The 28,000-nt window shown below is 43.5% G+C and overlaps 1 protein-coding gene across 1 annotated transcript; it reads left to right on the top strand.

The window, feature by feature from the left end:
• The first annotated feature begins 4,299 nt into the window (after nt 1-4,299).
• Nucleotides 4,300-27,831, top strand: LOC127176673 (uncharacterized). Its single transcript, XM_051128463.1, is given in 16 exon segments — nt 4,300-4,457; nt 6,157-6,727; nt 10,814-10,909; nt 11,009-11,242; nt 11,705-11,855; nt 11,996-12,040; nt 12,420-12,533; nt 12,536-12,896; nt 18,611-18,809; nt 19,442-19,715; nt 20,238-20,478; nt 23,117-23,167; nt 23,368-23,608; nt 26,624-26,774; nt 26,915-26,962; nt 27,191-27,831. Coding segments are annotated over 16 exon segments (3,459 nt in total). The 3' UTR covers nt 27,715-27,831.
• The last annotated feature ends 169 nt before the right edge of the window (nt 27,832-28,000 follow it).

Raw genomic sequence — 28,000 nt, forward strand, 5'->3', positions numbered from 1 at the left:
TATTAATTCATTTTTCATACAAAGACACATTTCACCTGTTTTCACACGTTATAATTCGCTCAATGTTTTCTGTGATATCTTATTTTGCACAGGTTTGACCATGTTTTTATTCAGAAATCACAACTACACCATATTATTATTATTATTATTATTATTATTATTATTATCATTAACTAAAGCATTACAAAACTGAACCCAGACAGCACACATTTATCTATGTGTGAACATTAAATTGCAAAACTGAAGAATCACAGGTCAGAATCTCAGGATGATATAAACAGGAGCACAGCTGATTGTGTGCTTTGGAAAATGAATACTAGTTCTGCAAAACAAAGAGGAAGAGGAAAGGGAAAGAAAAATGAAGGGGACGGGGTCAAAGATCATTTGCTGCTAATGAAATACAAAGCATTGTAGTTGATAATGTTCTTGTTCATGGAATAAGCATGATGGAAGTTGGCCTACAGACTTATCTTGGTTTAGACGTTGAATGTTGGATCAGCGCTTAAATTTTGATACAAGATCACAGCACACATGGGTGGAGACAGTAGTGTTGGGTTCGAGTCCACCTAAGTCAAGTCAGAGTCGAGTCCAAGTCTTTAACCAATCGAGTCTGAGACGAGTCCAAGTCCAAAAGGGGCTGAGTCGGACTCAAGTCTGAGTCCAAAAGGGCCGAGTCCGAATCGAGTCCAAGTCCAAGGAAACACTACTGTTTGTCAGTATCTTAACATTGTTTTAACCCAGGGGTGCCCAAACTTGGTCATGAAGGGCCAGTTTAGCTCCAGCACCAATTAAACACACCTGAAACACCTAATCAAGCTCTTACTAGGCATACTAGAAACCCCCTGGCAGGTGTGTAGAGGCAAGTTGAAGCTAAATCAAGGACCAGGACCAAGTTTGGCACGCCAGTTTTTAACCTTTACAACTAGAAAAACACAATGTCAGCTGAAATGTAAGAAAAGCAAACCTCTAGTGGATCTTGCCGTTTTGATTTTTGATTTCAAAACATCTCATAATTAGTGTCCATACTCTGCTTAGCAAACTTAAAGTTATGGCTGACATATATTGTGACATATTTCAGAGTGAAATATGTTTTAGATACAGTAGAATGTGAAAAATTATAAGGCATGACTTTATTCATTGTTATAGTAAATGTATAAATTAAGGGTAAAGCAGTAGATATCTTGGTGAACGGGACTTTAAGAGCAGAAAATGCACCTCTTATCTGTGATTGTGGCTATGTTTGTTTTGGTTTTTAAATGACAAATGGTTAGACCTGAGAGAAGGCATATTAAATTTTTTCTTGAATGAAAATGAGGTTGTGAGGGATAAACCTAGTCTTTACAATGGCACACACTGTGTACAAAGTCCATATACATATACTACATATACTTTCCATAAGTCATGCAAACTCACACCTGTTTTATTTTTTAATGCATTTATAGTTACATTGATTATAATAAATTACATTATGTAAGGAATAATTGATAACGGGCCATTGAATTATTAGAAAATCATGCACACCCAAGATGGTTTTGGACCCATTAAAACTATTGCTGCAAAAATCATGTTCTTTGAAGCTAGAAACTGCCACCATGTTTAAAAAATAACAATAATTTCAATACAGAAAAAACTAATAAACTAATGTAAGTAAAACTTTCTCAAACTTCTCAAGTAAACACTCTAAGTATTACTTACAAGCTAAAGGATAAATAATTTTGTTTTAAGTTTTTCAGATGAGTCTGTCTAAAGGATTCTACAGAAATAACCTGCTACAAACATTTCATTAAGTAATAAATGTAAAAATAAAACACTGCAAAATCTTCACTGTATACATTAAATATGATTTATTAAAGTTAATAAGTGATTCAGTCAAGAACAGTGAGTGATTTTCTCTTTTTCTTTTGTTGTTTGATTAATATTTATGACGCAGTTGGCGGATCAGTGTTTCTCCCAACTGTTCAGGTTTACGTAAGACAAAACTGACTTCATTTACATGAATAGTCTCCGAGCATGTGTGTAGCAATAACAGAACCTATTAGAAGTGAAAGAGAACTCGGCATTCACACACTGACTGAGAGGTGTGTTCTGTGAATGTGCTTTAAGTGTGTGCGTACATAAACTCATCGGCTTTTAAGTAGCCTACTGGACAAGACTTAAAAACACTAAATATCACTAAATATCACTGTGATAATGCATCGAGTCAGCAACATTTCCTCAACTGTCCCTGGACTCGGATGGACAGAATATTTCCTGAGTCCGAAAAGCTTGAGTCCGAGTCAAGTCACAGTAAAAATGCATCCGAGTGCACTGAGACCGGACTCGAATCCGAGTACAAGTCCGAGTACCCCAACTCTAGGAGAAAGAGATATTGAACTAACAGTAAATTGTTGTTGATGACTACAGTTCATAAAAGTATGTTTCTGCAAATACTAGTGAGTGTTACTCATTCAGTGGCCATTTTCAGCATTTGTTCTGACCCACTGGGGGCTTTAGACCCTTCAGGTAAAGCAGAAAAACACCCATTGTCATTTGAAAATGTCCATTGACAAGAATGCATTTTGGCTCTGACACTTCTCAATAGTCTAATGGCGCTTTTCAGCATGATACTGATCAGTATGGCTCACTTTTGTTTTTTTTAAAAATGTGTACAGTACCTACTACCTGGTTCTTTTTTTTAGTACCACATCAGTTGAAGTTCCAAGCGAGCCATACCGATACTAAAATGTGATGTCTAAACACTGCAGATCACTGATTCGTCAGAGAGAATCGTCACTACAACTGTCATTGGATTTGCAACATGAAACACCAAATCCACTAGATTTAAATATTCAGCAACAGCCACTGCAGTATCATTTGTTTCCACAACTTGCTTTGAACGTCCTTCTTTAAATTACCATTGCATACAACTTGAAAAGAGAAATGGCTGTATCATGGTCAGTAAACGGTGGTGGCAAATATATAGATCAGTCTATAATCCCATCTATTTTGAAACAGTGCTAAACTGCAGTGGAAAAGCAAACTGAACCAAGCCGAGTTGTGCCGAGCCGAGTCACACCATGCAGTAGAAAAGTGCCATAATTGATGCTCTGGTACAATTTTAAACACTATTGCATCTACTTTATCATTTGTCTATGCTTTTGTTTTAGAGGCATTCATTCAAAAAAGGTATTAACATGTTTAAATAAACCAAACACTACTTTAGTAATTCGTCAACTAATTCTCTTTTGAGTAATAGTAAACTGTGTGCTTCATATCTGCTAACAGTTTAATTCATCAAGGTTCACAAGAACCACAAACTTGTTGGTAAGGTTCCCAATAAATTGGTTATGCTGATCAGTGGGGTTGTGATCACGGGACCTGGGACATCCAGTGCTTTGCTTCACTGGTCTGCTTTATCATGGTTGAGTTCAGCATTAGATGGTCAAAAGCTTGCACATTCCACAAACATTTTCACAGATCTAGGTTCACAAGAACCACAAACTTGTTGGTAAGTGCCAGTCAGAATTGGTCCCTGATCACAGGGTTGTTAAGCTGCATCCAGTCTGGCTTCACTGGTCGCTTTCTTCCTTGCCCATTATGGTCAAAGCTGCAATTTGGCACAGACTAGAAAATGGTCAGAGCCCCAGTCCTCATATCTTCAAGACATCTTTGAGTGATGACAACGGCAGTTGACTAGTGGCCAACTTTTGGTGCCTTTGGAATGCCGGAATAGAGTATTGCCCACCACAAGGTTGTTGGCGATGCGAACAACAGTAGGCGTTGAAATCATCTGCCAGGATGATCATGATTCTGCATCTTCATTTCAGTTGCTTGTACAGCCTCATCTCCTGGTTTCAGCCCTATGTGCATCTTCATAGCACCCTGTAGCACAAGACTGGTTGCCCACTGAAGCTAAGCAGGGCTGAGCCTGGTCAGTTCTTGGATGGGAGACCTCCTGGGAAAACTAGGTTGCTGTTGGAAGAGGTGTTAAGGCCCCAATATACTTCAAATGAAATCGAAGAATGAATTGATATGATGTCATTTCGAACAAAATCAGGCCAAAACAAAGTTTGTTTTGAGTTCATTTCGGCAGTTCGAAACAGCTCACCAGAGCAAACTTTTTGGGGGAGTTTGTTTGGCTTCTAAACACCTTTGGGCTTCCATTGGTCCATGGCCAAAGTACGCATTTGGTGGGTGTGTTCTAAAACTCCACCTTCTTTGACAGGAGATTTTTTTTTCCGTTTTCATTTCTTATTCTACGGAGGTCAGACAGGAGAACAACATCACCACCAAGTTAGTAAAGTTACTAGCAGTAGCAACATGAAAATACTGAAGTGTCTAATAGCTGAGCTGATACAAATGTATCCGCACCTGTACGATCCCTCGTGGAGAGACTTTAAAGATTCGGAGAAGGCAGTTAAATCCCAGAAAGAAATTGCAATGAAGCTTGGTGTTGACGACCTGGAGTTAAGCAAAAAGTGACGTAGAGAAACATCCGAGACAAGTTTTCCAAAGCCATGAAAAGAATGAAAGGAAATAGTGGAGATAAGGCAGCAAATCCAAATATATGTTTCAGATAAATGTTGTTACAACATACTGCTGCTGCTGTTGTTTTTTCTATAAGCGGATTTAAAATGTATGCAATAAATGAAATGCCAAAACAACATAGAATAATAAACATTTGTTCTTATCAAAATTAAATCACGACACCACATAAAATAAAAACAGCTTAGTACCCATCTTACACCTAGATAAAGTTCATCATTGCATCGTTGTTGTGCAGCGCAACACATATTCACATTATCTAGAGCCCGCCTCCAGCAGTGCTGGGGGGGGGGGTGTCGGAAATGTTTAAAAATAGTATACCAGCCCTCAGCCTTTTCTAATTTCTTTTTGCCCCCAAAAGAAAAACGAAAACGAACTTTGTTTGAAGTATATCAGGGCCTTTAGTGAGGCCAGCAGGGGGTGCTCACCCTGTGGTCTATGTGGGTGCTAATGCCCCAGTGTAGTGATGGGGACACTATACTGTAAAAAGCACCGACCTTCAGATGAGACTTAAACCGAGATCCTGAGTCTCTGTAGTTGATAAAAATCCCATGGCACTTCTTGTAAAGAGTAGGGGTGTATCCTTGTCAATCATGGCCTCCAAATACTCCCCTTTCATTGAATTGGCTCTATCACTCTCTCCTCTCCACCTGTAGCTGGTGTGTGTTGAGCACACTGGCGCGGTTGTCCTATGGCTGCTGTCGCATCATCCAAGTGGATGCTGCACACTGGTGGTGGTTGAGGAGAGATCCCCCCCATATGATTGTAAAAGCGCTTTGGGTGTATGGCAGTACACAATGAAAGTGCTATATAAATGTGCTCATTCATTCATTTGTCAATGCCGTCGATGGTCAACATGGCCAGACAGTTTGATATTGGTTGGAAAGCCAAAATACTCTTGGTTGACTGGCTGTTCATAATGAAGCTGACCCCAGCTTCCAGCTTCTCTCCACTAGATTTAGGACAGCATCGAGATCTCTTTGGCTGTTGGTCTTGAAGATGAGCCATAGATCGGACAGGGCGAAGATCAAGATCTTGGTCGCTGACAGTTCCTTGATGGTAACTTCTTTCTGGTCAATGTGTTAACCAGTCTTAGTGTTTCATGCTGTAAGGCGAAGTTCCATTTTTTGTGTGTGTGTGTGATGATCCTTCTTTCTAATCATCCCCACTGTGCACTGCATTACACCATCAGTGTGTGCATTTATGTGAATATGTGTGTACAGGTTTATATGGTTTATGAGGACACAAGTGTGTATAATGACATCGGTATAACAACATGAGCAGGGTTTATGAGGTTTAGTCTCCCTGTGTCCTAGCAAATGGCGTAAAAACATACTAAACTCTTTGATAATATAAAAATGCAGAAAGTTTTATGTAAGGGGTAGGTTTAGTGTAGAGTTAGGGTAAGGGGATAGAAAATACAGTTTGTACAGTGGAAATACGGTTATGCCTATGGAGAGTCCCTGTTAAATGAATGTACAAGACTCTACAGGACCAGGAACGAGGAACCTGCTGCAGACACACCTGATTTACACATGACTCAAATACAGAACCTGGAAACATGAATCACCTGATTTCAGGGAAAGACCAACTGAAGTGAAGTTGAGCTGTTGTGTCTCTGTGTTCATTCAGTAAAATGGCAGGAGCAAGATTTTCTCAAGGTGGGTTCTTGTGTGCAGTGTGTCTGGATCTCCTGAAGGATCCAGTGACCATTCCCTGTGGACACAGTTACTGTAAGAGCTGTATTACAGGCTGCTGGGATCAGATGGGAGTCTACAGCTGCCCTCGGTGCAGACAGACCTTCAGACCAAGACCTGCTTCAGCTAGAAACACCATGCTGGCTAAAGTGGTGAAGAAACTGAGCAAGAAGACCAAACGTCCTGCTGACTGTTACGCTGGAGCTGGAGATGTGCAGTGTGACGTCTGTACTGGAAGAAAATACAAAGCCGTCAAGTCCTGTCTGGTGTGTCTGGACTCTTACTGTCAGAATCACCTTGAACAGCATGAGAGTTTCTTTAAAGGAAAGAGACACAATGTGACTGATGCCACTGGACGACTGCAGGAGATGATCTGCCAGAAACATGAGAAGATCCTTGAGGTTTTCTGTCGCACTGATCAGAAATGTATATGTGTGCTGTGTACAATTATTGAACATAAAAACCACGACATTGTATCAGCTGAAGAACAGAGGACAGAGAAACAGGTATTTAAAACTAAAGATTAAGTTAATACTCAGTGCAGTGTGTCATGATCTGGTCGGTGAGCTGCGGACCGCTCACCACCAGATGTCGCTCTTGCGTTTTGTCACGCACGGACTGCCACACTACACCCCGGACTACACTCCCCATCAGCCATTGCACTTCCTCCTGTCCAATCAGAGACTGTATAAATACCCCGGTCTTCCTGTCACTCCTCGCCGAGTATTGGATTGTATTGTTTATCTTTCATACGAAGCGTTTCTCCTAGTTTTCCCCGTCTAGTTACCTTGTTCGCCTTGTTGTTTTGATCTCTCGCTTGTCTGACCACTCTCTTGCCTAGCCCCTCTCGGATAACGTTCGCCGCTGGATTGACCCTCGCCTGTTACGGTTTACTCTTGTCTCGCTGTCCATACACCTGTCTGCTGTTGTTCGACCCTGCCTGCCTTTGACCATGTCTTTGTCACGTCCTTACAATAAAAGTTTGCGTATGGATCCGCTCGTCTCTCGCCTCACTCCCTACGTTACAGAATACTCGGCCACTACAGGATCCAGCAACTTCTCATCCGGACGCCACGCAGGTATGAACACCACAAAACTGTTGTTAGCCCTCGAGCAGGGCACACGAACGCCGAGGGCTACATCCAAGAATTTCTGGACATTGCCCATTACTCCGATCTCCCAGACTGTGTTTTAATAGATCTGTTTCACGAGGGCATGAATCAGCCGCTCAACTCACGGCTCCGTCGTGAGGCTCCGCGTTCTTCCCTTGAGCGTTTTCTGGATTATGTTTTGTTGTGTGTGGGATCGCCGTTTACTGTGGGTGTCGCGGAGGAGGAACGCGACAACGCGGTAATGGCGGCCACGCATCCCGCTGACGGAATGGTGGCCGCGCCGGAGCGCGAAGCCACGGACACATTTGCCGCCTGGATCGCTCGTGAGATGGCGGCCGTGTCGGAGCGCGCTCGAGCAATGGCGGCGAAAACAGAGCTCCGTCACGTCACAGCTGCCATGCCAGAGCCAAGTCACGCTGGAGCTGTGTTTCCTGCACCAAGTCAAGTCAGCGCTGCTCTTTCTAAGGCAAGTGAAATTAAAACTGTGTTTCCTGTGTCAAGTCAAGTCAGAGCTGTTGATACTATGTCAAGTCAAGTTACAGTTGTCGCTTCTGTCTCAAGTCAAATTACAGCCATCAATCCTGAGCCAGAGCCACTGCACAAGATGGCTGCCACGCCAGAGCCACTGCACAAGATGGCTGCCACGCCAGAGCCACTGCACAAGATGGCTGCCACGCCAGAGCCACTGCACAAGATGGCTGCCACGCCAGAGCCACTGCACAAGATGGCTGCCACGCCAGAGCCACTGCACAAGATGGCTGCCACGCCAGAGCCACTGCACAAGATGGGCGCTACGTCAAAGCCTGCTAACGCCTCGTCAGCCAAGCCACAGCCTGTTCACGTCATGTCTTTTGCACCCGAGTCTGCACCCATCATGGCCGCACTTCCTGAAGCGGTTTCTGAGTCAAGTCACATAACAGCGGCTGTTCCTGAGTCAAGCAAAGTTGCAGCCGTGGTTCTTGAGTCCGGTCACGTCTCTCCTGACATCCCAAGACCACGGCTTATGATGGCCCACGTGCTGGACTCACCCCTAAGGGCCGTATGGGCAGCTAAAGTGGCGCTCCTTCACGTCGCGGCTGCTACCCCAGGGTCAAGTCAAGCTTCCAAGTCCGGTCAAGCAACTGAGTCAGGTCAAAGCACAGCTGCCGTTCTCCTTGAGTCAAGCCAAGATACAGCTGTCGTTCTCCCGAGTCAAGCCCAGTCACAGCTGTGCTCCACGAGTCAAGCCCAGTCACAGCTGTGCCCCACGAGTCAAGCCATGTTGTTCCTGAGTCAGGCCACGTTACAGCAGATCCCCACAAGCCAAGTGACGTCATCGCTGCTGCTCTTCCCTTAGTGGCAGTGGCCATGTGGTGTGTGTGGGCGGCCCACTGTGCTCCTGAGGACACGCCTGTTCCCAGGTCAGCACCAGAGCTCTCGTCTGATCACAAGCCTGCACCAGAGCTCTCGTCTGATCACAAGCCTGCACCAGAGCTCTCGTCTGATCACAAGCCTGCACCAGAGCTCTCGTCTGATCACAAGCCTGCACCAGAGCTCTCGTCTGATCACAAGCCTGCACCAGAGCTCTCGGCTGATCACAAGCCTGCACCAGAGCTCTCGGCTGATCACAAGCCTGCACCAGAGCTTTCACCTGATCACAAGCCTGCACCAGAGCTCTCACCTGATCACAAGCCTGCTGCAGAGCTCCCATTTGATCACAGGCTTTCTTCAGAGGTCCCGTATGGTCTCAAGTCTGCTTCAGAGGCCTTCCCCGTCGGAGAAGCTGCGCCAATGCCTCCAGAGGTGTCGGCGCCGGCCGTAGAACCTCTTACGGAGGGGGCGTTAACCACCAAACTCTCTGCTTCTCCCTTTTTCCTGTCTGCATCCTCTGTCACTGTTCTCCCCAGGTCCCAGTCAATGACGCAGCCTCCTGTTCTGCCCCCGGAGGGCTGCTCCGCCTCCTGTTCCGCCCGGAGGGCTGCTCCGCCTCCTGTTCCGCCCCCGGAGGGCTGCTCCGCCTCCTGTTCCGCCCGGAGGGCTGCTCCGCCTCCTGTTCCGCCCGGGAGGGCTGCTCCGCCTCGGAGGGCTGCTCCGCCTCCTGTTCCGCCCCGGAGGGCTGCTGCGGCTTCTCCCTCTATTCTGTCTGCCTCCTCTGTCCCTGCTCTCCCCAGGTCCCAGAGCGTGATGCAGATTCCTGTTGCGCCCCGCAGGGCTGCTGCGCCTCCTACTCCGCCTCCGGCTCCACCCTGGAGGGCTCTAGTGCCACCTGTTCGGCCTCCGGCTCCGCCCTGGAGGGCTCTAGCGTCGCCTGCCCTGCCTCTGGCTCCACCCTGGAGGGCTCTTGCACTGCCTGCTCAGCCTCCGGCTCCGCCCTGGTGGGCTCTAGCGCCGCCTGTTCCGCCTCAGGCTCCGCCCTGGAGGGCTCCACCGGCTCCGCCCTGGAGGGCTCTAGCGTCGTCTGCTCTGCCTTCGGCTCCGCCCTGGAGGGCTCTAGCACCATCTGCTCTGCCCTGGAGGGCTCCACCGGCTCAGTCCTGGAGGGCTCTTGCATTGCCTGCTCCGCCTCCGGCTCCGCCCTGGAGGGCTCCCGCTCTGCCGGTCCTGCCTCAATCACCGGGTCCTCCGCAGGGGCCTGGCCCTCCAACCCTCACCCTGTCTCGCTCCCTCCCCACCACTCCCATGGACTGTTGTTCTGTTGGAGCGTCTGGAAGCCGCTCTTTGGGGGGGGCTATGTCATGATCTGGTCGGTGAGCTGCGGACCGCTCACCACCAGATGTCGCTCTTGCGTTTTTGTCACGCACGGACTGCCACACTACACCCCGGACTACACTCCCCATCAGCCATTGCACTTCCTCCTGTCCAATCAGAGACTGTATAAATACCCCGGTCTTCCTGTCACTCCTCGCCGAGTATTGGATTGTATTGTTTATCTTTCATACGAAGCGTTTCTCCTAGTTTTCCCCGTCTAGTTACCTTGTTTGCCTTGTTGTTTTGATCTCTCGCTTGTCTGACCACTCTCTTGCCTAGCCCCTCTCGGATAACGTTCGCCGCTGGATTGACCCTCGCCTGTTACGGTTTACTCTTGTCTCGCTGTCCATACACCTGTCTGCTGTTGTTCGACCCTGCCTGCCTTTGACCATGTCTTTGTCACGTCCTTACAATAAAAGTTTGCGTATGGATCCGCTCGTCTCTCGCCTCACTCCCTACGTTACACAGTGATTCAATAGTCTGTTTATATTCTGTGTAGAGCTGCAGCTTAATTACACAGAAACACTGTCAGTGTGAAGCTCTACGTGTGTGTCAGTTTCACTTTTACTATACATACGCTTGCAGTGTGAAACAAGACTTTGTTAATTCACATATGATAATTGTAACCGATCATCACTTCTGGAGTTACAACCATTATTTATCAGCTCCACCTTTACTGGATTCATCTGTTCACATGATGATTTAGTGACAGTATTTTTCTGTGACATTCACTATCATCTGTTTGTCCTGCAGAAGCAGCTGAAGGAGACGCAGAAGACGTTCCTGCAAAGAATCCAGCAGAGAGAGAAAGATCTTCAGCAGCTGAGAGAGGCTGTGGAGTCTCATAAGGTGAGTCTGGAGAAGAAGAGAAGTTTGTCTCAGTCTCAGTTCAGACTCTCTTGTCTCTTTCAGTCCCACTGAAGCCTGAATCACTGTGTGTCCTAACAGCGCTCTGCACAGACAGCAGTGGAGGACAGTGAGAGGATCTTTACTGAGCTCATCCGCTCCATTGAGAGAAGCCGCTCTGAGCTGATACGGCTGATCAGAGATCAGGAAAAGCGAGCGGTGAGTCGAGCTGAAGGACGACTGGAGCGACTGGAGCAGGAGATCAGTGATCTGAGGAGGAGAGACACTGAGCTGGAGCAGCTTTCACACACACCGGATCACATCCAGTTCCTGCAGGTAACACAGATCTAGAAGAACACCATCATAGTGGACAATGCTTCAGTGTATTGAAATCAAACTAAACCTGAGTGTGTCTTGAGGGTCCTTGTGAAGTTGCAGTGTCTCTAAACGCTCTAAAGTTATAAATAATGGTCAATCTAATCCTTTTCCTGATCAAATCTACTCAACCCTACAATGAGACTCCATTGATGTGTTTGAGCTGTTAGATGGACATTTATGTTCTTAGCAGATGTTTTATCATCCAAACTATTTCCTAGAAAGTTCACATAGAGTGTAAGTGTCAAATACTAGAATCTGTAGCTCTAATGTGATTTAATGAATATGAGAAGAATGAAGCTGATGCTGTGAAAGTGCTGGATTGAGGTGAGTTACTAAAGATCAGTCAAGTCAAATCTGATGTTTGTGCAGGTTATTGGGTGAAGTGTGGAGCTGATGAGTTTTGATTTCTGTTTTCTGTAGAGTTTCCAGACTCTCTCAGCACCTCCTGAATCTACAGATGTAAATGATGATGTCTTCACATCTTTTGATGACCTGAGAGAATCTGTCTATCAGCTGAAAGACAAACTGGAGGATTTCTGCAAAGAGGAGCTCAAGAAGATCTCAGGCAGAGGTAAAGTCCTGGAGATTCATCTGCTCTCAGAAACGAGTCCATCATCATCTTATATCATGGAGAACATCATATTAGAAATGTGTTAGGAATGGATGCAGGATCATGAGAATCACACTGTTCATGTCTGTTGATTTCCACAGTCACATTCACCAACATTGTTCCCAGGACCAGGAACGACTTACAATGTAAGTCAGTAAGAAAACAAGCAGAAAAACTCACTGAGTGTGTTCATGTTCTTCCTGTAGAAGGTCAAGTCAAGTCACCTTTATTTATATAGTGCTTTTAACGATACAGAATTGTGACAAAGCGGCTGAACAGTATTAAACAGGAAATAGTGCATCAATAATGCAAAAGGGCAACAGTAAGCACTCAATTTTCAGGTAAAGGCAGTTCATCAAGGTGAAAGATGAGTTTTATAATTGATGATGTAAATGATGATTTGCACAGGATATCTGCTCATCTGTACTGAGACACTGATGATACACTGAACATGAAGAGTTCAGCTACATGAAAACATCAAACAGATTCATAATTCCTGATTCTGATGTGTTTTATCTCCATCAGATTCCCATCAGCTCACTCTGGATCTGAACACAGTGAATGAACACCTCCGTCTGTCTGAGAACAACAGAGTGATTACATTTACTCACAGAGATCAGCCGTATCCTGATCATTCAGACAGTGTGGATGCTGTTACTGGGAGATTGAGTGGAGTGCAGGTGTTGGTGTGTATATATCAGTGTCATATAAGAGCATCAGCAGGAAGGGACGGGGTAATGAGTGTTTCTTTGGATATAATGATCAGTCCTGGAGTTTGTTCTGCTCTCCCTCCAGTTACTCATTCAGACACAATAACATAGAGACTCGTCTCCCTGTGACGTCCATCAGCAGTAGAATTGGAGTGTTTGTGGATCACAGTGCAGGAACTCTGTCCTTCTACAGTGTCTCTGACACAATGAGCCTCATCCACACAGTCCAGACCACATTCACTCAGCCGCTCTATCCTGGGTTTGCTGTTTTTTCTGATTCATCAGTGAAACTGTGTTGATGAGTCAAAATAGACTGATGAGAGATTCTACCCATAATGCTTTGAGCTGATGATGAATCAGTAACAGTGAGATGTTATAGAGTCTCTTCTTTTCTCTTCATGACATTAATTCTGCAGCTGAACTTCTGTCAGTTGTTAATAAATATATATCGATATCCCGTTACACTTCTCGTTGCCACCGAATACTCTCAGTCTCCCAATGTGATACGGCCGGGAAGCAAGACACAGACACAAGCTCTGTATTTCCTTACTTCAACTTTATTGGTCTAATACAAGAGTATATATAGGGGTATTAACGGATGTTATGCATCTAACCAAAATATCTATGTGCATCATATGGAACAAAAACTTTATTGGGTGTATAATGAAATATCAGAAATAGATCTGGGTGCACAATAAGCTCTTCCTAAATTCATCCTGTTATTCCAGCCAACTATATGTCAAACAGATAAAAACAAGTGGTATAGATATGTAAGATACAATAAACAGCAGGGAGAGAGGAAAAGGGAGGAGTGAGAGAAGTCACGTACAAGCAGGTTCTCACAGACAAGGAGCAGAGAGCATGAAATATTCTAACAGTTCCCCCATTTGTTTATATAATAAACATCATAAAGGCTCTCTGCCCAATTCCTTAACATCAGATCAATATTTTTCTCATTCCACTTAAGATCTGCACATTTAACCATTCTATTCATCATGGCACGTGCAAGCATCTATACCAACTTATAAATCAAGACAAAAAATCATTTTGAGTATTCTCTACTTCATTTGCTTATGCTTCCTAAGCATTTCTATTCATATTCAGTAAACCTAAATCAGTCAACATTATTATCAGCGATATATGTGCAACATGATATTTCTACTATACCACACTTTGCCCTTTTGTCATTTTCTATTAGATTTGCAGGTAAATTTAATTCTTGTAGCTTTTTCTTGGCCTCCGACCTAACAATATGGTTGACTAGTCACTACCACATGTTTATAGCAGATGTATGGTATATCTTCATTATCTAGCCAGTTTTCCTCACCCATATTTACAAAGAAATACGTATAGGTGAGCAGTCTTCCAGTACAGCTAGGTTTATTACCAATTTTACAGGTTTGGCCTAATAATTTTAGTAATAGTCTTGCAAATTCTAGTTTCCTTCTTTCCCATAATTCTTAATCAAAGTCTAATATAATGGATTGCAAAAAAGTCAAATGTCAATGCATTGCATTGCATAATACCTTGTCCACATCTGTGGTTTATAAAGGTTACAAATATCTCTTCGACCTCAGACAGATATACATAATTTAACTATTTGATTTTCACCAGGACAGTCAAATGCGGGCCACATTAAGAAACCCATATTGTCACCTGGACTTTTGCTGTATTGAGGACTTACTGCATCTCTCAGGCTTTTAATGTCAGAAAGAGTTTTAAATTTGGTCCATTTTTTTTCACTTATATAATTAATACTACCTTTTTAATTTTAATTTTAGCCTCTGATAGTAATGTATCCTGTGTACAGCAATCTAACAAATTTACTTTTAAAGTCTATATCAATACCAGACCTATGCAATGACTGGAATCAGTTAAAGCAACATTTATCAGTAATGTCATACAGACAAACATAATAAATCTTTTGATAAATTTAAACCACATTTGTAATTTCTTCATTCTGCACTATATCAGGATGATTTCAGGATCAAGATGATTTAATCAGCCTCTCTTGCGTTCTCAAACACCGATTAAGTTGCCCCTCAATCTTTCCTTGATTCTGGCAGGCTCTTTATCAGTTGGAACAAACAGTGGGCTTTTAAGCCACCAGTTGAGTTTGCTCATTCTCCTTGTTGGTCCCCCTTAGGGACTCTTTTGCCTCTGCCAGAGTTAGAAGCACACCTGGTTTGAACATGTATCTCACTCCATCACTTGCACAGTCCAGATTAGTGGAGTAACCCAACCCTGGTTTCAGCAGAATTACTTCTACCTGTGAAAGGAGACCTTAAAATCCTTTTGTTAGAGACAACATGTTTACTCATCATCCAGTCGATCCTTATTGAGGTGACCTGTGAGGAAAATTCATGTGGACTGAGGGCTGTTTTTTCTTTAGTTTCCCCCTTGTATATCACTTCTGAGTGATATACAATGACTTCAGCTCAGTTATTTCCATGATGTTTAGAGGTGTCTTACTATCCGTCAAATAATTTCTTAAGCATGCCTTTTTATTGAGGCTTTTCACCCATTAATATCAAGTTTTTCTGTAAAACACTCAGCCCACATGTAACATGTTAACAAGCACACAGCATTTAATACATTTGACACAAAATCAGTTTGATGAAATCCGTCATGACATCCTAAAAGAGAAACAAATTAAGTGTGGGGTGGACAGGGCAAGCCTTCTTGCCCTGCTTTCCCATGTTTTACCCTGCGCAGGTGTAACACTTTTTCTCTCTGCTACAAAAATATCCCAGGCCAGGATGTTTAGCCAAATTACTCCATAGCCATTATTTTATTGTGCATACTCTAACTTGTATGCCCACTTTGAAAATTTGGAGACAGCTGTTCATGGCAGTTTGTCTGCCTTGGTGCACCATCACTCACACACTTTCACACACTCTCACACCATCTCTGGCCAGAGCATCATCTCCTTTTTGTCACTGCCTCCGAAGACAGCGAACTGAATGGGGAATGTATGTTGTAACGGTGGAATACCACCAAGTGTATCGAATGAATCAATTTCGATCACGACCGAAACTACCAAACGTAGGCACTGTGGCATTCCCCTTGCAACAGTGTCTAAACGTTGGACTAAAACATTTGGACGATGTCCATCACAATGAGGCCGAGTTTCACATCATGATCATGAACCCCAAATTTTTCCAATATTTCGTTCAAATAATATTTTAAGTCTAGGCATGCCAGAATTAAAAGAACCAATTTTAATTTCTAAATATAATTCATCATTTAACTGTGCACTTTAATTTCATCTTTATTATCTCTTTCTATTGCTCATGAGCTGCTCTAAAAAGATTGGAGATCTCCGCATGATCTTGGATCCATGGCCAATAACACTAATATCATGTAACCGGAATCTCTGGGTAGGACAGCATTTGTAATTTTAATTCATTTGGAATTTTAAAGTTATTAAATTCAGCCCTTAGAAATATCCATTAAATCAAGATGGAGTGACCAGTTGCATTGCTTTACCATCCATATTTTGAGCTTGGACACTCTGTGCCCTTCTATTCCCCTATTTTTTATTTTTTTTAAGGAATCCTGGAACATGTATGTTTATCAGCTTTACAAGAAGCCCTGTCTTTAAAGCAGAGTCTAAAACTCTTTCTGTATGTCACAGCAACTCCTGTCTATTATAAATCCAGTCTGAGTTTTAGCTGATTAAGAAATCAAGCAAACATTTAACTTCTTTCTATGGGGTGTGACCAGAGCCTATTAAAAGAAAGCAATTCATTGTTAGTTGAACAGATTACAAAGAACTGCTATAAGACCAGTAAATTATCAAAGTTGCAAATTACCTGCCCACGATGGAAGAAATGAAAGTCTCTGATATCATCAGTTAGATGAACATGTTTTGGCTGTTTCAGTGTCTCTCTGTGTCCAGTCTGTCACTCGGTGATGAGGACCTGGTGTGGCATTGGAGCTTTGACTGTGTGTGCAGTTATCTTCCTCAGTCTGCCCGTCATGGCAGATTTTTCACGTCTGCATTATCTCCCAGTCTTTCTCCTTCTAGCCCATCCCAGAAGTATCAAATTCCTCTTACAGGGGGTGTCCGATCACCCATCAGCTTTTCCTGTTTTCCACAGCCATAATGTCTCTTTCTTCATGTTGAATCGCCCATTGGCAGCTGTCCCAGAAGTCGTCTGTTTCTTCTATAAAATGAACACTCAAGAGAACCACATTGTAAACTTTGACCACAACTGCATATAAGCAATCTGTGCTATGGTCAGTCATTCTGTGTAACTGTCCAAAATTTAAGGAATCTCATCCAATTAATAACATATATAGCAGTTCTTTGTTTTATTTTAATAAAGCAAGTTCTTCTTTGCAGGAAAAGAGCAAGCAATTCCTTCTTGGCATATTGCCAAGACCAGTAACCTATTCTGACTGATCTGAGCATATCATATTTCTATAATCCTTATAAATACATCAGCACCATGCATTGGAGTATAACTATAGACTGAAATCTAGTAAATAGTCTACCAAATGTAACATCCAATGTCAAGAAAAAAATAATTTTCCTCTTTTTGTCTCTTGTTATTATTAGCTGAATACATCTGTGTAAAATAGTCACTCAATCTTGTTCTCATTGATCACAATGCATAAGTTATTTTAGTTAACACAAGCTAAAGTCTCAATCTCTGCATTTTATCACATTTTAAGCTGTCCCCAGGGATAACAGACACAGACTCCATACATTTAAAGATAACAAGATGTAATACAAGCTATATCTTTTAAGTCCTGTATGTAACATTATATTGTTTATTAATTTATCAATATAATTCTGTTGTGGCTCCCACTTTTCATAAAAAGTATTCCCTTGCCAATGCATAACACAAATGTTCTGAAATCATTTCAGCCAAATCCTCTTAATACAGTTGTACATTTCTGCTTTATATGTTGTAATCCATCTAATCAACAGCATTGTATCATAATGTTGACTTTGTTGGTGACTGACAATGCTTTTTAAAATAGCAGCACACTTGATCTAACACATCAGCAAAGACAAAACAAAGCAAGAGTAGACTAATTTCAAAATGTCACTAAATCCAAGTGAACTTATAATGGCAAACAGCCATTAATTGAATTTGTACTAAATAAATTGCTGAAACATACTACTCTGCTGTTTCATCCATCCTGTCCAGATCAAGTGACACAGACAATTAGAAAAATTGCAATTTGGCAATTTATTTGTTTTACTGCCTTGCAAGGACTTCACACAAGTATTAGAATGCCCAAATAAAATACAAAATAAAGTCTGCGGTTTCACATTAACTTTTTGATACTTTGGCCAAAAGAAAGCTTTCAATTCATCAAAATTCATAAGGTCAATTAGGAGACTGAGAATATATAAGCAAGAGTGGAGAGTGAAAATAATCCTTCACAAAGACATCTATTCCCAACTAGAAATAGGTAATGAAAGCATTTCAACAAATCATCTAAACTTCATCCCACATTTAAATAGTGAGGTTAAAAAGTCATAATCCAATTCACGTATATCTTATACGAGAATATCCTTTTTGTTTACCAACCATGGAAACAAAAATTACGGCACGAGTAAGCAATCAATTTCTCCCAAAGACAGGCAGAAAATAATTAAAAACATTTTCTTACCTGTCTTTCTGAGAAATTCCCGGAGAGACGAGCCCCCAGTTGTTAATAAATATATATCTATATCCCGTTACACTTCTCGTTGCCACCGAATACTCTCAGTCTCCCAATGTGATACGGCCAGGAAGCAAGACACAGACACAAGCTCTGTATTTCCTTACTTCAACTTTATTGGTCTAATACAAGAGTATATATAGGGGTATTAACGGATTGATAGTAGGATTGATAGTAACACTAGTCAAAACTTCGCGAGGAAACGCCCGCGAAGGCGAGGTATAAATGGCCGACTGGAGGAAGCGACCCGGGGGACCCGGAACCGGAAGTGAGAGTCCCAGGTACGGGGTGCTGGGTAATGTAGTGCTAAAAGTCCGGTGATAGTTCCCCCTGGCGGCGGTCGGAGGGAGCCACAGAGACCGCGGTGGTGACAGAGACCCCCACCCCCACCACCACAACGCCCGTACTGGAGGCGTCCACCTCCACCACGAAAGGCCTCTCGGGATCGGGATGGTGTAGGATGGGTGCGGTGCTGAATCTCCGACGGAGGTCGTCAAAGGCCTGCAGAGCTGCTTGGGACCAGGTGAGACGGGAGGTGCCCTTTTTTACCATCGCTGAAAGAGGGGCTGCCACTGTACTGAAGTTCCGAATGAAGCGACGGTAAAAGTTGGCGAAGCCAAGGAAACGCTGGAGCTCCCGGAGCGTGGTGGGCCGCGGCCAGTTCAGAACGGCGTCCACCTTCCTCTCATCCATCGCCACACCCTCGGAGCTGATGATGTAAACTAGGAAGGAGATCTTATCCTTGTGGAAGTCGCACTTCTCTTCCTTGGCGTAGAGTTGATGGGAGATGAGGCGCTGTAGTACGGTTCGAACATGCTTGACGTGTTCTGAGTAGGAATTGGAGTAGACCAAGATGTCGTCTATGTACACGATCACCCATCTGTTAAGCATGTCCCGGAAGACATCGTTAATGAAAGCCTGGAAACAGGAAGGGCTATTGGCCAGACCGAAGGGCATTACCCGATATTCATAGTGCCCTGAGGTGGTGGAGAAGGCCGTCTTCCACTCATCCCCAGCGCGGATTCTGACAAGGTTATAGGCCGAGCGTAAATCCAGCTTGGTGAAGATCCTTGCCGTACGTAACTGTTCAAGGGCTGAAGGAACAAGAGGGAGAGGGTAGCGATATTTGACGTTACCTCGTTGAGACCATGATAGTCGATGCAAGGTCGAAGGCCCCCGTCTTTCTTCTTGACGAAGAAGAACCCTGCTGAGGCTGGCGAGGTGGATGGTGTGATGAAGCCCTTAGCCAACTCCTCCTGGATCTACTTGTGCATAGCCTCCGACTCGGCCTGTGACAGCGGGAAGACGCGGCCCCTGGGAGGGGTGGCCGCTGGGATGAGATCGATGGCGCAGTCCCCGGGTCGGTGTGGAGGTAGCTGGGTAGCTCTGGTACGGCTGAAGGCCTCAAGCAGGTCCTGGTATTCGGGAGGTATGGAGCTAGTGGTATTGTGGGGACAGGGTGTGCATGGTGGCCTGACAAGAGTGCGCAGACAGTGTTGACGGCAGTGCGGTGACCAACGGGTGATGGTGCAGTCGGCCCAGGAGATGGATGGTCCGTGCTGGTTCAGCCAAGGGTACTCCAAGATGACAGGTGATTGAGGTGATGTGATAACAAAGAAGCGAATGGTTTCCTGGTGCGAGGGGTCAGCGTGGAGCGTGAGGTCGTCGGTGGTTTGGTTGATTCTGCCAGATCCTAGCGGTCTCCCGTCGAGGGCGGCCACTGACACATGTGGAGAACAAGAGAGTGTGGGTGAGTGATTAGCGGCCACAAAGTCAGCATCGATGAAATTACCGGCGGCGCCGGAATCAATCAGAGCCGTGGTCTTTACAATGTTGTCACCGAACTCCAAAGTTATGGGTACTACACAGCAATTGGAAGAAGGTTTGTCATGACTCACCGAGGAGGGTTGACGTGGAGGACGTGTAGGACAATTGGCTCTGATGTGACCAGCCAGACCGCAGTACAAACAGAGGTTGCCCCGAAGTCTTCTCTCTCGCTCCTCCAGCGATAGTTTGGTGGTACCTAGCTGCATGGGTTCGGCGGTAGCCTCCGAGGAGGGCGTTGATAAAGGTGGTAAGGAGGTTAGGCGACTGGACTTACAAGCTCTCATTACATTATCCACCCGGATGGAGAGATCTATGTACTGCTCCAGGGAAAGATCCTCGTCCCGGCAGGCCAACTCCACCTGGAGGTCGGGGTTGAGTCCTTTACGATAATGTAACTTCAGAGGTCCGTCGTTCCATCCGCTCTGCGCGGCTAGGGTGCGGAAGGTGAGAGCATAGTCCGCCGCGGGTCTCCTGCCCTGCCGAAGCGCCATTATCTCCTCCCCTGCCTCGCCGGTCTCGGAGCTAGGCTGAAAAACTGCTACAGGAAGGCGGCGAAAGACGGGAAGGTGGGGCGATCCAGTCGCCAGACGGCGGTGGCCCAGTCCAAAGCTTTCCCAGTGAGGAGTGAGCAAACAAAGGCGATCTTACCCTCGTCAGTGGGGTAGAGATGCGGCTGTTGGTTGACGAAAAGCGAGCACTGCAGCAGGAACCCCTTGCACTTTGCGGCGGTGCCGTCGAACTTCTCGGGGGAAGGCGAGTCGCGGACTGGCGGTACTCCCGGCACTGGCGCGGCCGCGGGTGGTGCGGCAGGCGGGGAAGTCAGTTGCAGGCTCTGTACCGCTCTCACCAGCTGCCCCGTAAGATCCGCGAGGTGATCCAGTTGTTGCTGGTGTACGGCGAGCGTCGAGGCCTGAGCAGAAAGCTCCGTTGTTATTTCCAACACCGTGGGTGGCGAGCCCCGTGCGGCAGAATCTGGCGAGACCTGATGAGTGGTCGCTGGATCCGTAGTCTGCGAAGTTTTCTGTGACACATCCATAGAAGGAGGTGGAGGTGTGGGATCCATTTGCGACAACGTTTAATAGAGTAGTCAGGCAGGCGAAGGTCAACAACAACAAACGGGAGCAAAACAGATAATCCAGAGAGAGAAAACAATAGTCCAGGCAAAAAGTCAAAAGGCAGGCGGCAGAGCAAGGGCAAAAGTATAAACAATCCGGTCGGCAACGAGTGAACAACAGAAACAAAGGAAAACGCTCAGGATTGATAGTAACACTAGTCAAAACTTCGCGAGGAAACGCCCGCGAAGGCGAGGTATAAATGGCCGACTGGAGGAAGCGACCCGGGGGGACCCGGAACCGGAAGTGAGAGTCCCAGGTACGGGGTGCTGGGTAATGTAGTGCTAAAAGTCCGGTGATAGTTCCCGCTGGCGGCGGTCGGAGGGAGCCACAGAGACCGCGGTGGTGACAAGATATGTGAGATACAATAAACAGCAGGGAGAGAGGAAAAGGGAGGGGTGAGAGAAGTCACGTACAAGCAGGTTCTCACAGACAAGGAGCAGAGAGCATGAAATATTCTAACATCAGTGAAATAACATGTCAGAATAAATGTGTATAATAAATCCACATATAGACAGTAAGATCAGTGTGTGTGTGTGTCCTGCTGAGTAAACGTGTCTCTGTGCTTTTCTCAACCTAAATGTTCTTACTGTAGTGTCACAATTTTCAAAATGAAAATGAAATGCGCGCACACACACACACACACACACACACACAGTCAATAAATCATTTTCATTATTCACCTTATAGAGCTACGGCTCTTTTCAGTGTTTTATGTTCTTCTGTCTTCTGAGGTCACAAGCCGCTGTTTTTATTGTTTCTTTTAGCCGTTAACAGCAGAATTCATTTTTATTTTTAGGTTACAGCTTGACAATAATCTGTGTTAAAAAATTGCTAACAAACTATAACTGATTCATTTGGTCCAATTTTTCCCAAACCATTCATTTAGTTCTCGAAAACATAGAATTGCCCGCAACTTGTTTATTAAAATATATTATATGTGGCTGCCAAACATAATTTACAAAATTTGCAGTTTCACAATGTCAACACAAGGTTGAACACTAGACTTTTGACCAGATGTAGCAGTAAAATTAGAATATTAGAATTATTTCTGAAGAATCATGTGTCTGGAGTAATGATGCTAGAAATTCAGTTTTGAAATCACAGGAATAAATTACATTTTAAAATATATTCAAATAGAAAGCAGTTATTTAAAATAGTAAAAATATTTCAAACTGTGACTGTTTTTGAGGTACTTTGGATCAAATAAATGCAGGCTTGGTGAGCAGAAGACACATCTCCATTAAAATCTTACTGTTCAAAATCTTTTGACTGGTAGTGTATAGGAAAATTGAATGTAATGTAAGGGAGTACTGAAAAAAGATATATTTTTAAGGCCAAAGATATTTTTGTTATGCAGTTTTGTGCATTTTTGTTTATTCAAAATAAATGTGTTAATAGACTACATACCATCAGGCTATTATAATTATTACAATTTTACCCTTTAAAAACAAGGTTGTTAAAATATTTACAGATTTTTACATCAACTGAAGCCACTGCTACTGTCAACTCAAGATACATATGAAGAAGCATCCGGCCCCGGGTGTGTCCAGGTCATCAAATCTGGCCCCCTTAAAAAAAAAAAAAAAAAAAAAAGTTTGAACACCCATTTTAACATATTTCACCTGTTTTCACATGTTCCAATTTGCTCAGAGGTTTGACCATGTTCTCATTCAGAAAACACAAGTACATATTATAATTAACTAAAGCATCACAAAATTGTAAAACTCAGATAGCACATTTTTATCCATGTGTGAATATTGAGTAACAGCTGATTGTTTGCTTTGGAAAATTAATCCTAGTGGTGCGAGACAAAGAGGAAAAGAAAAATTAAGGGTCTTTTGTTTTTGATGAAATACAAAGCACTGTAATTGATCATGTTCTTATGCAGGAATGATCATGAGGGAAGTTGGCTTACAGGCCAAAGAATTACAGAAAACAGGTAATAATTTCAGTGTTATCTGTTTAAGCTGGAGATCTTATGGGGAAAACTGTTTTTATGCCTAGATGTTCTAGTGCACAGAGATCTGTAGGGAGAAGTGCAAACAGGTTGTGTCTGGGGTGAGAGGGGTCTGTGCTGATGTTGTGAGCAGGTGCCCGTTTCTCCACTCTGTATTTGTACAAGTCCTGAATGTTGGGCAGGTGCACACCAGTTATCCTTTCAGCTGTCCTAACAGTCCGTTGCAGTCTTCTTATATCTGATTTGCTGGCTGATCCAAACCAGACAGTTACAGAAGAGCACAGAACCGACTCAGTAACAGCTGAGTACAACTGTCTCATCTGCACCTGTGGCAGGTTTTCATTTGACAAAGGAAGTACAACCTTTGCTGGACATTTTCACAATGGAGTCAGTGTGAATGTCCCACTTCAGGTCCTGAGAGATGTTAGTTCCTAAGAACCTGAATGACTCCACTGCAGCCACAGTGCTGTCCATGATGGTGAGAAGAGGGAGTGCAGGGGTGTTTCTCTTGAAGTCCACGATCATTTCCACAGTTTTGAGCGTGTTGAGCTCCAGGTTGTTGTGATTGCATCATACATCATCTTCAAAGATCTTAAGTGCAAGCTGAGGAGGAGTAGGGGGAAGGTGTTGATGGCTGTGTTGTGAGACGGTTGGAGTGGGTGTGTGGTGTGAGACCAGGATTATCAAACCTGCATTAAAACTACATGGATGTCTTTAAGCCCCGGATATCTGCTCACTCTTGAACCACTGCTGGTTGTGGCACTAAACACACACTTTGTCCGTACAACTGTAAAAATGTTATTATTCTAAACTTTTCATGAACTTCGATTCAACTGTACAACAGATGAGTTGTAATTTTCTGCAGAAAGCTGAACTCTAGTGTCTGATGTTTTATGGATTTGTTGTTAAAGGGTGAGAGAGCCGACAAGCTGCATGATTTCTGTCCAAGAGCCTGGTGTGACTCACAGAACAGCGCCGCCTGCTGACACAAATCAGCACAAACACAAATATCATGATGCTCTTTACAAAAGAAATACTTTCAGCGTGAAACAACACTGTCATATTCCACAGCTGTCTCCCTGCTGCTGCTCTGCTGTTTGACTTTAATGTAAATCATTAAAAAACAAAATTAGATTGATTATTATTGATTTTTCTCTCAGATGTTCCCAACATCATGCAGTGAATTAGAGAAGCACTAGAGGGCACCGTTGAGCAACATATGAACATCTTCTCTATTTCTGGCTCGTCTGAGTTGATCAGACTGAGTTCACTGCTTGAGCTGCTCCATACACTGACATTATACATGCTGATAATGTATTTGTACAGGAGAAGCTCATCTCAACACAAGCGTGTGTATCTGATGTCCATCCTCACTGAATTCTTGTACTTTGAGTCAAGTCACCTTTATTTATATACCACTTTTGAGCTCCAGCTAATCTGAGATGAGACTGAATATGATCTCACACATGATCTGAGAGAAATGTGACCAAAGACACACTTTGATTTTTATCCCTAAACACTGATAACTCTCATGAATGCTGTGAGAGAGAGTGAATGTGTTTATGATTGAGCCTCAGGCGCTTCATTTCCTCTCTCTGACTCATTTTTAACATCGCTGTAGTATCAGATCAGCCAATGAAAGCTCAGCCAGGATTGTTATTACAGTGTATGGTGGTAAAGGTGTGTGCAGAATATTTTACTACTTGACACATGAGACACAGAGATTCTGTACATCTAACAGACCGCAGGAATATGAAGGTGTTACAGTATGAGAGAATGTGCAGTATGATTTTTGCACTGACTGTGTTTCTTTACCACTAAAACCAGTACATGCTATTAGAGAAACTCAATACTCCAGCATTAAAACAGTGATGCAGCAGATCTGACTGCGGCCAAAAACCTCCAGCGGCTCCTTTGCGTGTCTCTGCTAACTAAAATATTTTCTGAGAGTGTATATTTATATATAAATCCCATGCTGCCCTTAGGATCTTATATCGGGTGCTCTGGAACTGGGCTCACAGGATGGCTTTTCATTCTGCACTTATGTAGCGCAGCACTATGGAGCATCGTTTCCCAAACGTATCCACACAATGTGAGAGGCTGTTTTGAAAGGGAACTCTGTGGCTACTAATGTAACCTCGGTTCACTGAGATAATGGGAATGAGCATTGTGTGCCAAGCTGTGCTATAAAGCTGCACATGAGTCAATGCTGTCATTTATCAGACGAAAGAAGAGAAGTTTGTCTCCATCTCAGTTCAGACTCTTTTGTCTCTTTCAGTCCCACTGAAGCCTGAATCACTGTGTGTCCTAACAGCGCTCTGCACAGACAGCAGTGGAGGACAGTGAGAGGATCTTTACTGAGCTCATCCGCTCCATTGAGAGAAGCCGCTCTGAGCTGATATGACTGATCAGAGATCAGGAAAAGCGAGCGGTGAGTCGAGCTGAAGGACGACTGGAGCGACTGGAGCAGGAGATCAATGATCTGAGGAGGAGAGACGCTGAGCTGGAGCAGCTTTCACACACACCGGATCACATCCAGTTCCTGCAGGTAACACAGATCTAAAAGAACACCATCATAGTGGACTTGAGACACATCCTGCTGTGACAGGAGACCCACAGAGAAACATTTCATCAGTGTCTTATTATATAATTATCAGTCAGACTCTCATCTGATCATCTTCTTCTGAAAGAGACGCTGCTTACAAATGGTTATCAGCTCTGGAAATCTCTTAGCAATCATTTCTTCTGGAAGATATATTTAGCTGTCAAACATTATTAGCGCCACAAACTTCACTAACATTGAAATTTTTACCTCATTTTCCTTCTGATTTCTTACATCATAGTGAAATCAGTGAATTTGATAGTACTGATTCTGAGAAACGTTCATTAAAATTGGATCGGGTAATCATCAAACCTGATTAAATTGAATTTTAATTGTCTGTAACTCATTGATGAATTTGACTATAAAACCTAAACATGAAGTGAGTCTGTATATTAGCAATGCTTCAGTGTATTGAAACCAAACCAAACCTGAGCATGTCTTAAGGGTCCTTCTAAAGTTTTTGGTGTCTCTAACTGCTCTAAAGTTATAAATAATGGTCAATCTAATCGTAGTCTTTCAGCTTCTTTTCCTGAGCAAATCTACTCAACCCTACAATGAAACTCCATTGATGTGTTTGAGTTGTTAGATGGACATTTATGTTCTTAGCAGATTTTTTATCATCCAAACTATTTCCTAGAAAGTTCACATAGAGTGTAACTGTCAAATACTAGAATCTGTAGCTCTAATGTGATTTAATGAATATGAGAAGAATGAAGCTGATGCTGTGAAAGTGCTGGATTGAGGTGATTTACTAAAGATCAGTCAAGTCAAATCTGATGTTGGTGCAGGTTATTGGGTGAAGTGTGGAGCTGATGAGTTTTGATTTCTGTTTCCAGTCTCTCTCAGCACCTCCTGAATCTACAGACGTAAATGACGATCCCTTCATTTCTCTCATTTCTTTTGATGGTCTGAGAGAATCTGTACGTCAGCTGAAAGACAAACTGGAGGATTTCTGCAAAGAGGAGCTCAAGAAGATCTCAGACAGAGGTAAAGTCCTGGAGATTCATCTGCTCTCAGAAACGAGTCCATCATCATCTCATATCATGGAGAACATCTTATTAGAAATGTGTTAGGAATGGATGCAGGATCATGAGAATCACACTGTTCATGTCTGTTGATTTCCACAGTCACATTCACCAACATTGTTCCCAGGACCAGGAACGACTTTCTACAATGTAAGTCAGTAAGAAAACAAGCAGAAAAACTCACTGAGTGTGTTCATGTTCTTCCTGTAGAGGGTGAAAGAAGAGTTTTATAATTGATGATGTAAATGATGATTTGCACAGGATATCTGCTCATCTGTACTGACACACTGATGATACACTGAACATGAAGAGTTCAGCTACATGAAAACATCAAACAGATTCATAATTCCTGATTCTGATGTGTTTTATCTCCATCAGATTCCCATCAGCTCACTCCGGATCTGAACACAGCACATAAAAACCTCTGTCTGTCTGAGAACAACAGAGTGATTACTGGCACTGACACAGTTCAGTCGTATCCTGATCATCCAGACAGATTTGATAATTGGTATCAGGTGTTGTGTAAAGAGTGTGTTTGGGGACGCTGTTACTGGGAGATTGAGTGGAGTGGAGATCAAGGTGTGTTTATATCAGTGTCATATAAGAGCATCAGCAGGAAGGGATGTGGTAATGAATGTTTCTTTGGATATAATGATCAGTCCTGGATTTTGTACTGCTCTCCCTCCAGTTACTTATTCAGACACAAAAAGACAAAGACTGTTCTCCCTGTGACGTCCATCAGCAGTAGAATAGGAGTGTTTGTGGATCACAGTGCAGGAACTCTGTCCTTCTACAGCGTCTCTGACACAATGAGCCTCATCCACACAGTCCAGACCACATTCACTCAGCCGCTCTATCCTGGGTTTAGGGTTTGTATTGGATCATCAGTGAAACTGTGTTGATGAATCAGAATAGACTGATGAGAGATTCTACCCATAATGCTTTGAGCTAATGATGAATCAGTAACAGTGAGATGTTATAGAGTCTCTTGTTTTCTCTTCATGACATTAATTCTGCAGCTGAACTTCTGTCAGTGAAATAACATGTCAGAATAATTGTAATAAATCCTCATATAGACAGTAAGATCAGTGTGTGAGTCCTGCTGTGCTTTTCTCAACCTTTGCAACCTTTGTTATTTAGGTTTCATGATAGTGTCACAATTTGTATTATTACTATCAAAATGACTTT

Source organism: Labeo rohita, chromosome 14 (assembly GCF_022985175.1).
Source record: "Labeo rohita strain BAU-BD-2019 chromosome 14, IGBB_LRoh.1.0, whole genome shotgun sequence".
Classification (NCBI taxonomy): Eukaryota; Metazoa; Chordata; class Actinopteri; order Cypriniformes; family Cyprinidae; genus Labeo; species Labeo rohita.